The following is a 14,912-nucleotide window of genomic DNA, read 5'->3' as shown; positions in this document are numbered from 1 at the left end:
CACTGAAATTACTTGACTGTATTTTATAGTTATTCGCAGTTTAACAGTACTTTTCTGTACTTTTTTACTCTTTCAGTTGTATTTCATACCAACGAACCACTTGAGTAGACTACTTCGATTCGACGTCTGTTCAACGTAGTTCCTCTATACAGTCTGCAAAACACATATTATATAATACTATAAATTTGATATTGTTATTCAAATGGACAACAAACCCAATATATACACACACAACCATAGTTTTGTATGTCTTTATGACCTAAACCTCTCCTAAATTGATCAGTGGGCGTTAACGGTTTTTTTGGCATACAGTTCGATTAATTCGTAATCATACTTTTTATATTCTTTTTTATAAAAAACAAAAACGTGTTATACTTAAAATTTGATAATTTGTATGTATCAATATATTTGTCAGGTTGTGTCAATTACAAAATGAAAGGTAGCAGAAAAACGCTCGTTAAAATACAGCACGACATGATCTTGGAGAGGGATACGTATGATCAAGTTTTCAGGTAAGGTGTATCTTATAAATTAACAATAAAATTGTGTTTAAGCATTTTAGAACACATATTCCAGAACATATTAAACTTGCAAATATCATTAAAATACAATTAGTCGCATATTTAAATAATAAAGAATCATTTAAAATATTTGGCAACACAACGACCTGCTATCTCACTTCAAAAACGTTTGAATTACATCTGTAGATTTATCAAAACAAATTCAGACAGTGTTATATACACTTATTGAGGGAAATATAGCGGAACTTAACGTTCCGCTTCATAACGAGACCATGACAACTTCTATGAATACGAATATTGAGGACTGAAATAAATTCGTAGGCCGAGTTATAGGTCGAAAGTTTTATTTTGGTCGATTTTGTAATCTAATGTTTTAATTCGAATTCAAAAAGGTAAATGCGTTAGTTTTATTTGCAGCAAAAGCAACGATTCTGAAGAAGAATTAAATTCATGTCTCGCACAAAGCTCTGATAAGGAAAAGTATAAACGCGACAACGATAATCAGTACCGTAACGTTGCGAACTATGTATTCCGAAGTAAGAGATATGCTGCGAAGGAAGACAAACGCTGGCCTAGGAAAATTATACATTACAACATATCAGAATTTGGTAAGATAATATATTTAAGTTGACCCTGTCGTTTACTGTATTCCTTATAAAATGAGCACAAATAAAATACGTCAATGGCGCACAATAACCTGTTTCTATTATTGATTACGACGAATAAAAATGGCTGATAGTTGGATGTAGGTCTAAGTTGTTCCTAAAAAGAAATGGTAATTAATAATGATACGTACATAATCATTTAGTCAAATTATGCACTAAATGTATGGGGTATTTTATTGAACGACTTTTTTTTATATCATTCAGATCACAAAGGTCGTGAAAACATTTTAGAAGCAATGAGGGTTTGGAGCAAGTACACATGCTTGAAATTCACGGAGCGAGCGCACGAGTTCGATTACATTAACATCGTTCCATCGGATGAGTATGCTTTTGTTTTCTTCATCTTTCAAACATAAAAATGTATCCGTATTTGCAAATCAATGTATGCTGTGAGAAAAGCGGGCTTTACTCATGTGCGTGAACCGTTGTAACAGTCATGTTTATAATTACGATAAATTCCATTAAAGAGGTAAAAGTCCTCCCCCTGATTAGACAGAGCGGAACAATAAACTGAGACGACACTTGACGCACATGAAATAAACCCCGTTTTCACAGACACCGACCCGTATGATGTAAACGGTATTCTGCTTCACTGGTTTCCTGGAATAAATTGCCTTAATAAAGCCAGTATCATGGCTTTTAATGTGAAAATAATGTTACAAACTGTTGTTTTGTTTCCATATGATTGATTATATTTCCAGAAAATTTGACAACATTATTTCTTCTGTGATTGTTTCTTGAAATGCTTGCCAAAAATCGATTCTTTACAATACATGATCAGATAAACGAATTTTATATCTTATTATGCAAGTATCTGTTTGCTGCCCACTCAACGTTTAAATAAGACATTCGAAAGTTCTGTCTACATTGATAACATTACCGAACGAAGTGCAAATCCTCTATGGATGCAATGTGTTAAAATATATTTTATTATTGCGTGGTTCACGTCGAAAATAATTCATATATTATTCCCAGGTGTTATTCCAGTGTTGGATGCAGGCGTGGTCCTCAATTCATAAGCCTGAACAATAACAGCTGTATGGATGTAAGCTCATAGCAAATTGTTATACTGTATAACAATATGTATTATAGCATATTACATAAATTTAAACTAAGCATCAAGCAATTAAGCAACTGAATAATTTGTTTTGAGAATTTTTGAATTATTATGTGAGACGAACAAACAATAACTTTGTTAGGTATTTGCATGTGTTACAATATTTTTTTTACATACTTTATTTTGCACGAATACTAAAAGTTATACAGTTTTTATATATTTGCCATTGTAGTATGTATTTCGATATGCTAAAGGAATATTTGTAGGTAAAGCAAAATCAGACTTCATCAGGCGTCACTTCAGGTACATGTGTTCTTCATATTAAATTTTAGTGTATTGTTTAATAATTATAGTTTTTAAACATAAACGCCAATCATTAATAGAGATACATAGCTTTGGTAATGTTCCATTTCAGATCCCTATCATCCTGCACGAGCTGGGTCACGCAATTGGCCTGTACCACGAACACTCACGGCCAGACAGAGATAATTTGTGTTTGTGCATTACAATAATATAACCAAGAATATGTCGCATGAATTCGACAAGATTGATCCTAGAGAGTATGTTAATTTTAACAAACCGTATGACTACCGCAGCATCATGCATTACAGCAAAAGAGTAAGAAGTTGAAATACATTGAAGCAGAATTTGTAAAAATCATATTACACAAGAACTGCTACACACAAAGACCAAGCAATGCACAGGGACTGTAGACTTAAGCTCTAACATCCTTCGATTAAAGTGTTTTAAATTGGCTTTTAAATAGTAAACAAATATAAAACGATGTTGGTTATATACCGATATAATACCAATATTTATATTTTCCTCTGTTCACATAATAACGTGTACACATAAAATCCACAATGACGTTCGTTTGTCATGGTTTCCAATTTTTTGTTCTTAGTAATCCTCCTATATGCCTTTGTATAAAATGTCATCATTTGATAATGGGGAGATACACAATTCAATATCAACATGTATAATTTACAAATTCATCAATTTACTATATATTATATAAGCGACACAACACTTACTTCCGATACAAAATCATATACTACTTGCATATTGTGCATGCCGTAAATACACACATCCAATGTTGATAAATAAATTATATAAAACCAAGTGTTCATGTTGGGTCTAAAAGGAAACATGAAAATGCGTTATTTTCCGGCTTTGCAGCCAACCCCAACGGTATTACGCTGGAGACTATAGATGAGGATTATGCCGATATAATTGGAAAGGCAACGGTTCTCAGTTTTTATGATGTAATGCCTCGTCAACGCATGTACAACTGTTCCGGTAAGATATGTTGGTATTTGAATTGGCGTTATGTAATGAACCGATGATGGCAATTGTGTATGAATTAAGCAGAAATATTTTTTCAACTCTCAAAGTATAACGATTCTGTTTAAACTAACTGTTAAACATTCATCCGTAAATTGCGTTATAAAGCTGACACTGACCGCCATAAAACTTCATCAGAATATAAAGTTGTGTTGCCAATTTCATACCAAAGCAACAACATACTAACAAGATAATATGATAACAACCGGGATCATAGCCTAAGAACGGTCATTTCAAAGTCTTGTGAATTAAGCCATATTTGACCAACGCCTAAATAGAAAGAAACATGTAAGTCTGTCATAAAAATATCGATGTAAAAAAGCTCAGGCTCCCTCTACTGGATTTATAAGCTAAACTATATTGATATTTGTTTTATCGGAAAAGACATTGCTTAATACAAGTGGTTAAATGTATTCAGGAATCACATGAACACATTATTGTTCTATATCGATCGATATTTTAGAGGACTGCACAAATAAAACCTGTCCGGACAAAGGGTTTCTTACAGAATCGTGTGACTGTTACTGTCCGAGTAATTCTACAAGTGAAACATGGACAAAATGTCAGGCGGTAAGTTGCACCTTTTTTATAATTCAAATACGCCAAAAGCAAACATTATGTGCGGTTAATACACGTAAACCCAGATTAAACGTGGCATATAACACATATAAGATCTGGTATATTATCTTTGTTGCTATGTCTTTTTACCGAATCTTTTATAAATGCATAACGTATATTCATCTTGGTAACAATTTGATTCTCGATATGTTGAATACATGTCTGACCATGAAATGACTGGTGGTCCATATTAAAAATGTAAACTGAAGCAAACGTTATTTTTGGTGCGTATTTCCGAAACACATTTTGATGACAAAAAAAATACAACGGCAAAAAAGAAAATATACAATGCTTGCCTGTTTATTCTATGACGGATGCTAACATTGATGGTGGTCATTTTTGACATGATAGTAATAAATAAATTTATATTTGCATAATTGTTTTCATCAGTCGTTTTAACAAAACTATGTTCGTTGAAAGTGTGTTTGGAAAATTGAGCGTCAACTTTACGAATGAGTAAGGAAAACAAAGTATTAAGCACGTTCGGTTTGTTTCTTAATAACTTGATAAAACTGTCAACATTAATATTACGCATATCAATTTCGTCTTTTAATGATTGGATATTATTTATACACGTGCATACGACGGACAAATTCACCATATATGTATGTTGTGTATTGATTAATTTTAAAAGCACAGCTATGCTTGCAACTTTTTTATGTAACAAAAACAAATTAAAAACGTATGTAATAAAAACGTAACTAGTTCTTGCGAAATTAAGAATAATTGCCACTAAAGCATAAATTAATGCCTTTATTTTAATGTTTTACGGATAAAGAGGGAACCACAGTCAGCATTGTAATTAAGTAATTATCTAGTCACACATGTTGAACACATTGTTATCAGTGTAGTGAAGTATTATGAATGTACTAAAAGTAGTACTTCATGCACCCCTGAGTTCAAAAAGGAAGACGAAAGAGAAGCAATTACACACGTATAACAAGCTGTTTTGATTAAAAGCTGATAAATCGAATAAAGGCACAAAACCACCAGCGGCATATGTTTTACTTTAAGACATTGGTATACAAATTCATATTATCGTTAACTAGCAATATAGTTTGTACTTAATCATCTGGGGACGTTCTAGGAATGGAATTAGTTCCGTCTGTCCGTCCGTCGGTCCGTTACTTGCGCCGGTCAGTATCTTGTTCAAAATAAACTTTTAACGCGTGCTAATTTTACTGGAAATATATGCATATATACATTCGACAGTCAGTCTTTCCATTCCAAAGTCAAAGGCTGGTAATGAAGCCTCCATTCCGTTGCCGCTTGGTATGCCGTACATTTTAATAGGTTTTATAAAACTTGCCCGAAAGTTTAGGATAATTTAGAAGATGTGCATATGACATGAACCAGTCATAAAAGTAAGGGCCAACATTCATCATTCATCACACATATTGATCGTTGTCTCTGAATATTAGAAAATCATGTGTTTAATATGCCTTATTCCGTAAATTCGTGACGTACACTATAACATGTACTTACATATATCCAGGAACAATTATATATTTGAATGTATTTATACATGTGCTTTTCATGGTGTTAGAGGAAATATTATAGCATTACAAACTAGTCATGGTTACAATAAATTTGATCTATTGGTGAATTTGGTTCATAATATAAAATCTGAATGAAAGAAAAACATTCCTTTATTTCACCTAATCGATATAAGGCATTTTTTTCGACCTAATTTTTAGCAAAAAAAAAACCCACCCTGCTCCTCTCCACCCAGGTGTATAAATGGGTACCTGTGAGGGAAATAAGTCAATGTGCCGTGGCTGCCTTGTGCGCCATATGAAAACGGACGACTTAAATCCCAGTGATTTGGGGGGATAATGTCGAAGTCGACTGAAGATGCATATCGAAGCAGACTATTAACCGCACCTTTAACATTTTTCTTTTAAACCTTTATTAAAACTTTTATTTTTGGCGATGGCAGTTGCGGCGCCTTAGTTCTACATCAATATACTTTCTCCACTACCTCATCCCCCATTCCCTTTTGTTTAATTGTCCTGTATTGGTTTACAAGCAATAGTATTTTGTTAATAGTATTTTGTTGCGTGTTAACGATTGTAATGTATTATGTATTTTGGAATACTCAGTGGTGGACAGTGTTGTGGCGGCCCAGCTATGTCAATCATTTATTACACTTATGTTTAGTATTTGCCCTATGTTAACTGTATAATTAAATGCTTATTTTACGACATTATTAGTGTATGTCGATTGTCACTCTCCATTTTATGTTACGATACATGCTATTTTAGTACGATTCCGACAGTTTTTCCTTACATACATGACAATCCATAAAACTCAAAGATCAGAAGTTATACGTTTTTAAACGTGTTAAACATCTTAACGGGTTAAATTTGAGTGACATATTTGATACACCTTGAAAATTCGACGTAACTTTGACGCATCGCATCAATGGCCTCATATATAATTAGCACAATGTGTGTGTAATATTTATTTTGGGGGAATGTTTGTTTAAGAATTAAGAAAGGAGATATCAATTACAATATCATAACATATAATGTTAAACACTGCTCGACAAAACAATTTTTGTAATGCATGATCTATCATTTTGTTTCCCGACACGTTGTTAACAATCAAGGCTAAAAAACAAGGTTCTTTAATACAAGCTTGTTTAAAACTGAAAGAAACACAAAACAACAACCCTTTTATTCTGAATCTCTTTTTTACAATAACTGATACAATGATTATATTATCACTGATTAAACTTTTAAAATTTAAAAACCTATTCATGACCTTATTCGTCCGTTTGCTTTGAATATTATAAGAAATCGATTTGGCGTTCATTTATTTTATGTATTATTGTCAATACATTTTGTACAAATTTTCGTGAACCAAAATACAAATAACGGCAGCATTATATATAGTGTAGATGTTAAGTTATATGAACATTATATCAACGAAATTAATAAGACCATCATTTTTAATGGTTTCAGATTATTGTCAACCCCCGAATATTGACTTTTTAGTAGACACAGTCTATCCAAAAAGCAAGGACCGTATTTTAGAAGAGGAAGAGATTTCCAATACCAAATATAAGACCGGTGATGTTCTAATAGTAGAAAATAATAGGAGTGAGGTTAACATAATCTACACCTGTAAGGATGGTCAATGGATTTCAAATTTAGGTGAGTTCAAAAAGGGTACGTTATATTTAACTATGGTTTGACAAGTTTAATTTGCAATAAGGTAAATGTAATCCTACGAACAGGTGTTGTAAATACGAGTGCTTACCATTCAGCGCTCGTTGATAATTTGAAAGGCACATACATATTAAATAAAAAAATCGAGAAGAAAATTAGGATGAACGCGATCGTTTGTACTGTTTTCTTTATGACATAATGCTGTCATTCTGATGCAAACCTTCGTCCAGTTACGCCTCAGTTACGAATAATCCGGTCACCGGCTGATGTGTCCGATCTTCAGGCATCAGGAAGACTGGACACGTCGGAGCCGTTCGCCCTCGATGAGTGACACAGTTTAATACATCAGTCACAAATAGAGACCGATCACCGCCCGATGAGCGAACGATGATTTTTTCCAATCATCGAGCTGGCGCCCGAACGGTGATCGAACGGCTACTGGGTTAATTTTTAACATCGGGTGGCGTATGGAGTAATTTTAGAACTCACTAAAAATTTTAATCGAATTGAGATCGAAAAAAAAGAGCGGACGATCAACGCCCGGTTACCAAATTATGGAAACAATCGAATTTGTGTGTGTTTGACGCGTATCGTATCGGTTACATTAAAGTGTTGTCTCGTATCTGTTTCCCAGCTGTAAACTGTGGTAGAAAGAATAGAGTTTCTCGTTTCAGTTGCCTAACAGTTCACTATTGTAACAATCATGTGTTTGTCATTATATACCATTTTTCCATCGTGTGTCTTATCAGTTTTGTATTAGCGACCATTGTTACATAGTCGTATTGCGATGCAGCCTTTGTATCGATGGTGAAATTCGCATTTGGGTAACAAAACAGTCTTCAAATAATCCTTTTCCGAAATTGTTGCATAACAAATAAGTCAGGTCATTTTGATAACTTAATACAATTTTGTGTATGCATATATATACGATTGTTGTGGTTCTTAACTGATTTTGCTTAATCACAATAGTTAGGAAGTTACAAATAGCAGAATTTTGTGTTAACGTTTTTGGAATTAGCATTCGATTTTAAATTTCAAAAGCTTGGATGTGAACTAAAGTAACAAGAGTATAAACATTGATGTATACGAATAAGATATTATTTACTCCTCGCTCTTCTGATTTCCTTGGTACACAGCTTGGTCTCTGGCGCAAGTATAAGTTGCATGTGTAGCAATGGCTCCTTCCAGTCTGGGTCGACTTGTCTCATTTAGCTTTGCGTGATACTAGGAGCATAACCGTCTTCTCGATCTGATACCGAACTGCTTGACAGTGGGATCAGGGATTTTGTTCCGAGATAAATATATGTAAAATCCCTAAATTAGTAATTTTCATTCAGCCGATTTTGAGGAATTAATTCGTCTTTAGCTCGTTTTCATATGTATTCTACCTTTTCCAGCGGTTTTAAGGCATGAATTGTGTGATTCACCAATTAAAGGCATAACTCCTTACGCATGCGCCACCTTTTATCCAGAGCTGCTTGAGATGAAAAGGCGGAGTTAAATGTCACGTCAATGAGGATGCGGGGCGTTAACTACTATTTTTATTTTTTACTTTTGTCGGTTTCATAAATAATAAAATAAGATTATGTTGCAAACAGCATGGGGTTTCATGGCCTATAAGACACGTCATTTGTAAACTCAACAAATAATATTTTTATTTACACCGATGATTCGAACACAAAACTGTGCGTGTTTTAACACTGTACCGCAACGTGACATTTGCCATGCTGCACATCAGAGATCTATCAATTAACAAAGATTCGTATCATCGCGAAATCACGTCTGTTTTTGCGGCAACCGATATTTCAGTTAAGTTAGAAAGTAACGCGCGTCATCTTATCGTGATACTATTATCTACACATGTACCGGCATGCGGTGTCACAGGCATACCGGTTACTCAAAATCCACAAATGGGATATTGTCTTCCTTGAAGAGAATGCGTTTGCGCCTCTGTTCAAGATGTGTATTTACAATGTTTATTGACTTGCTTTTATGATGTATATGTAATAAGTGAAGCTAAAATCAAAATATGTATGTCATGTTTGTATTTAAATAGAAGATTTATTTTGAAACAATGATAAACACAGAGATCACTTAAGGAAATAAAGAGAACATGGCCGAAAGGGTTTAATATAAATTCATTAATTGTATCTCAGCCTTTAGTTTTTTATATCAATTTTAAAATGATACTTAATGAAGATACACATTATTAAATTGACAGTGTATGGCAAAGACAAACATTAGCTGTTAAATTATAAAAGTGTGCCACGGCCTGATTTTTGTTTAAAGTTTATCTACTGTATATATTTTGATCTACTTCAGTTTAATTGGGAGTTGGCGCTAAGGAAAAAACGTATTTGCCACATTTCAGCGTTACGATAACGACCTGCAACATAACCTAATGAACATTTTATATAAATGTACCCGTCTCTTGGTGTTTGAGACTAACATAGAATGTGCAACATACTTGTTATCATAAATGTATTGGTAGCAACGGGCATAGTATTTAATTTACTAGCAAACCACATTTAAATAAAACAATTATATTTTCACCTGATATAAAATGTTTAATTAAATTTATGTTAAGTTCATTTTTAATTAATTGCTATGTTTCGGGTAATTCTTCTACCTATTATAACTATGCGTTTTAAATATTTTAAAATTGTAAGGCTAAACATTTTACGTATTTAGCTGGTACCCGGTAAAAGAAAAATCCGTCATTAATTAGGGCCTAGCCCTATGAATAATGTACAGTAGTGTACGGAACAAAAATATCAAAACAAGCATTATCGTTGACCACAACGGAGTTAAATAATGTTTCCGAAAAAAAAAAAATTTTTTTTAGCCTTGTTGTTCTTTCAAGTGCTCTTCATCAGTCTTTTGTTACCTTTAAAGCCACTTTACGTATGTGTAGTTAGGTTAATAAAATATGAAGAAATTGATATACATCTAATATTTGTATTTAATTATGGAGTTGAAAATCGTCCAAGTAAATACATTATATTTTTAAGGCAACACTTTAGCGTTGTGTTCCCCTACGTGTGTGTCACCATATTATCTATGAATGGAAAATAAGTTGAAGAAATAGAGTTTATGACCCCAGGTATTATTTTACTAAATCATTTTGGCCGATTTTCAATGCCTGTTTCCTAAAAGTGCCTTTTTTATCGGGTTTAAAAGCCGTTACGCAATCGCACCCACGATTTGTGTGGCGAATTCATGTATCCTATTGGTGTTTTCAACATTTGGTGTATTTAATTGGGGACTACGTTGAAAGTTAATTTTTTAGCACTACTGTGCTTTTTCCCAAAATCTTTCTGCCGAAACTCTGTTTTCCGATTGTGCTTGCATTTGGTGAATGGAATTTTCTTACAAGTGTTATGACATATATTGTTTTATTCCAATTTTATAAGTATGTATATTCATCTTTCATAATAATCGTTTGGGTATTGAATTTAATTTAAACTCACATATCAAACACAAAGTTTCTGTTTACAATATTCAAGCCGTTTTGCCAATAAAGATGTCATATACAAAATTATTATACAAAACAACACGCCTATTTATGCCCCAATAAGATGCTTGACATGCAGTAAATTGAGTAATGATTCTTAACGACGCATTATTGTTTGAAGAATTGAATAGAAAGAAAGCAAATTGCTGTTCATAATGCTAATTGCTGCAAGTTGTTAACGTTGCCGAGGTATAGAGGGGGGGGGGGGGGGGGGGTAGCGTAGTAATATACGAATGAATATTTAATGTAAGTGACAATATAACCTTAACTGAGATCGCATTCGCAGGGATATGCGAGTTGATACGGGCAACACTCATTATGTTTTTGTTTTAAGAAACATATTTATTCATTGTTTAGTATTGTTAAACATTCTTTTTTAGGACAAACCACGAATTGTATTGGAACATTTGCTTTAAATTCTCAGATATGTTTAAAAGTTAGTTTTCAAGTTAATTGTAAACGACAATGGTTGCATGTTAGTGGCAATAAGAAACGTTCGATCACTTGCATACATGCATCTTGTCTTTGTCTTTGATCTTTTTTTTTGTCGAATAAGAATATTCACGAGCGACAACGACGTATACCTTTGATACCAACCTTATACAACTAAGAATCATGTTTGTATACTTCATACAGACATTACGCTGTTCTTTCGCTATCATGTTAATATTTGTTTTACGCTGTTTGCAATGTATTTAAATGATGTACATTATTATAATCAAAAAGTCAACATACAAGAGCGATTGAAAAGAAATGACTTATATTTAAATATAATATACCATTATGCCAATGCACAATCAACTGAAACCACCAACTTACATTGTATTGGTTTTAATGTGATTTATAGGCACTGTTTATTACGAAGTAATTTCTTAAAAAGCATTGAAATGATTTTTTTTGTTTTCAGAAACAATTTTCAAACAAATATAGACATAAGTGTAACACAAAGATGGAATTTGAACACATAATATAGGCATGCATCTTGAATAAACCTGTATGTTCCCGAAATGGTTGTTTCGTCAACAAAAAGCCTGTCCTCCGGATTTTGTGCATTTACTTTATAAACTCCTCATTACATATACATTCAGCGAGGGATTATTGCCACTTCATGTATGCCTTTCCTTTTAATAATTATAACTCTTTTTACTTGATTTTCATTTGCAGAACCGCGATGTCCCACCATAACTTTGGATAACGGAAAAGTGACTTACTCCGGAAATAGGGAAGTATATACCTTGGCATTTTTTAGGTAATTATTATCCCGAAAAGCTTCGATATTATTACTATTCTGATGTCTCACACAATTAGTGTGATCATTTAATAATTAATCGACTTGACAAGTAATAGTCGTCGCTCTGTTGTAAGCGTCCGTGCGGGGGTAAGCGTATTTGTCTCTATTAGTAACAAATATAGTTATGTGTGTTGTCAGATTTAATTTAAGATGGTAAATACGTGTACAGCCTGTCAACTGTATAACAGGTATTTCATTGTACTCTGAGATATGCATATCTAGTTATCTGTTCTTGTTAGCAAATTTTACTGTGATAAGATAAACATTAAACCCTAACAGAAGTTTACAAAATACTTATTGCAGCTCAAAATACTTGTTTTGTTCTGTAGACCGTATTCTACATACAGTTATACAGTTAAGATCTCTTTCCGGTATAATTTCACTGTGATCTTTTAGCTTTTATAAAGAACTTCACGTATATTTACGTTATTGTGAGATCTCTACTGTTGATCATTAGCACCCATGATTGAGTTCCCAACTTATGCCTTTCTCGGCAACACACGTAACAACTTTATCCACCTATAAAACAGTGATTACCATAGCGACAATATACCTTCTTTGCAATCAGTTGGCTTTCAAAAAATAACATTTATGGCAAAGTTATCATTCCTTAACATCAAATGGTGTTTTGCAATCAATGACTGAGATTATTGTCTCATTAGTATCATGTTATTTGCCGAATCATCAGTGTGATTTCTTTATACGTTACACGTTAACAATATAACATTTTAAGCAGCTTGGCTAAAAGATAACCGTTATTTAATTTGCGGAGTCAAAACGCTCGTCACGAGAGAGTGCTATCAAACAAAACAAAGTAGACAATTCAGCTAACATTACAGTTTATTATCAAAAGTATCTACGTCGTAAAGCCCTAATTACAATCATAATAACGTTTGGATTTTTTTATCCAAATACACACGGTAGACCTTTCCAGCGTATTCATTTGCTGAACAGGCGTTCTAACAGCCATACTCAGACATTTTGTTTTTGTTATTGTAGTGCTATATTTACATAAAACGTCATTCGTTAGCATTTTGTCACGTGCTGTTTTGCGTAATAATTGATTGTAGGTTTAGTTATAATTTTGTAAGATAAATATTTAGATTTAAATAACCTATACGTATTACGAATAATAATGTAACAGTGCTGATGCCGAGCTTCTGCATTCCTATTTAAGCTTATTAACGCCCGCTGTCGAATTGCTCTTGTGCCGTTTTATGTACAGCTAGTGAATCTTTGACAACTGCTCCTGATAAGCTTAATTATATGGTTTGAACAATGCGTCTATGTGAAGCAAGCTATGAGCCTATTATTACATCAATCACACATAACTGAGTTGAACCATCATATTTATCATATAAACATACATTGGGTAATCCGTCACATGACTCGAATATGTATTTGTATCGATTGATTCTTTCAGCTGCAGCGACAATTTTGACTTAAGTTCTGTAACAAATACAGAATGCGAAAAGAACCAGGAATGGGTAGAAATACCGAAGTGTATACGTACGTATTTTGATGTATTTTACCATACGGTAAGGTGTGTATTTTATTGTAGAACAGTGTTACTTAAAATAAATGCTACTTAATAACATAACAAAACGCCATACTATTCTATTACAGCTATGTATATGTCATATTTTTCATGATAGCAACATATAGTTCAATGTCTCTTTGTATTGCTTTGTTACCACTTCAGCTATTGTATGAACATTTCTATAGTAAGAAGGTCAATGAGCTATTAAGTTGCTTAGATTAATGATCTAATTACAACGTGTTTGAGTTTCAATATCCAAATCTGACTGTAATAATAGATAAAACATCTCAATTAAGTTACACAAATAAAACACAATAAAATGTATGCTATATTCAGCTTAACCATGAATATGTTATGTTGTTGGAGAGTAAATATCAAAGCTACAAATCCATTCATGGCACTTTGCCACTTCCAACACGTGATGTTCAATCGGATTTTTTATTCTTAATTCAAATGCTTTTTATATTTATCGCACAGACATCGTTTTACATAATATTCGCGATTTCCCTAAAAGTGTACAGTGTAATTGCCATATTAAGGTATAATTCCGTGATGCGATTGTTTTTTTTAGTTATGTTATAAATTATTGCAATTCCCTTTTTGTCAACTTAATAGTAACTTTGTATGAACAACGATTTTATTTGTTTACATTAAATGATATTATTAATTATTTAGCAGGTCTGTGCTTTTTTTATTAATACGCATGCCTGCGAGATACTGTTTCTGGTATTTTCAATTCTTTTTGTTATCTAGTTACAGTGACACATAAAGACCTTCTTTTAAGTGTTTAACTTTCGTTGAAAAAAGGTGTGTGTTTTGTATTTTTCCAGCAAAGGTTGGTTTGGTTATTTGATACCCGAATATGGGTAAATATAAACGAATGCTATAGGCAAGACTGGTGGAAGCTAAAATCTAAATACCCAAATCTGTTAATAACATAAGTTCAATTACAATATTTTACATGTTATTTTTTTTTATTGTTTAAATAAATTGTTTTGTGATTTTCCAACAAAAGCTCGTTTGAAGCCATGGGTACCTGCCAATGGATTCACAGAAACAAAAGCTTCGGCTTTGATCAAGAATGGAGAAAGCTATAACGCATACTGTAATAACGGGTTCTTGCTGGCGAACACTGCGACGGGAAAATTCTTACTTGGTGATGTCAGAACACTTAGAGTAAAGAATGAGT

General features: G+C 33.0%; 1 protein-coding gene and 1 long non-coding RNA gene across 2 annotated transcripts; both read left to right on the top strand.

Moving 5' to 3' along the window:
- The first annotated feature begins 988 nt into the window (after positions 1-988).
- On the top strand, positions 989-7,709 carry LOC127839818 (zinc metalloproteinase nas-6-like). Its single transcript, XM_052368204.1, has 7 exons — positions 989-1,129; positions 1,391-1,508; positions 2,162-2,231; positions 2,659-2,737; positions 3,423-3,542; positions 7,172-7,363; positions 7,609-7,709. Exons 2-7 carry the CDS (start codon positions 1,423-1,425, stop codon positions 7,707-7,709), a joined length of 648 nt encoding a protein of 215 aa, XP_052224164.1. The 5' UTR covers positions 989-1,129; positions 1,391-1,422.
- Positions 7,710-12,053: 4,344 nt separating this feature from the next.
- On the top strand, positions 12,054-14,911 carry LOC127837337 (uncharacterized). Its single transcript, XR_008029233.1, has 3 exons — positions 12,054-12,141; positions 13,607-13,692; positions 14,739-14,911. It is a non-coding gene; the product is annotated as an uncharacterized LOC127837337 (long non-coding RNA).
- The last annotated feature ends 1 nt before the right edge of the window (position 14,912 follows it).

The sequence above is a fragment of the Dreissena polymorpha genome, chromosome 7 (genome assembly GCF_020536995.1).
Source record: "Dreissena polymorpha isolate Duluth1 chromosome 7, UMN_Dpol_1.0, whole genome shotgun sequence".
Lineage (NCBI taxonomy): Eukaryota > Metazoa > Mollusca > Bivalvia > Myida > Dreissenidae > Dreissena > Dreissena polymorpha.
Note: the sequence above shows the minus strand (reverse complement) of the source record. Positions and strands in the feature narration are given on the sequence as shown.

Coding starts and splice junctions, on each gene's coding strand:
- LOC127839818 (XM_052368204.1), top strand. CDS start 1,423: ATGAGGGTTTGGAGCAAGTACACATGCTTGAAATTCACGGAGCGAGCG. Junction 2,738..3,422: donor GCCAGACAGAGATAATTTGT/GTTTGTGCATTA, acceptor CCGGCTTTGCAG/CCAACCCCAACGGTATTACG. Junction 7,364..7,608: donor TCAATGGATTTCAAATTTAG/GTGAGTTCAAAA, acceptor ACCTTCGTCCAG/TTACGCCTCAGTTACGAATA.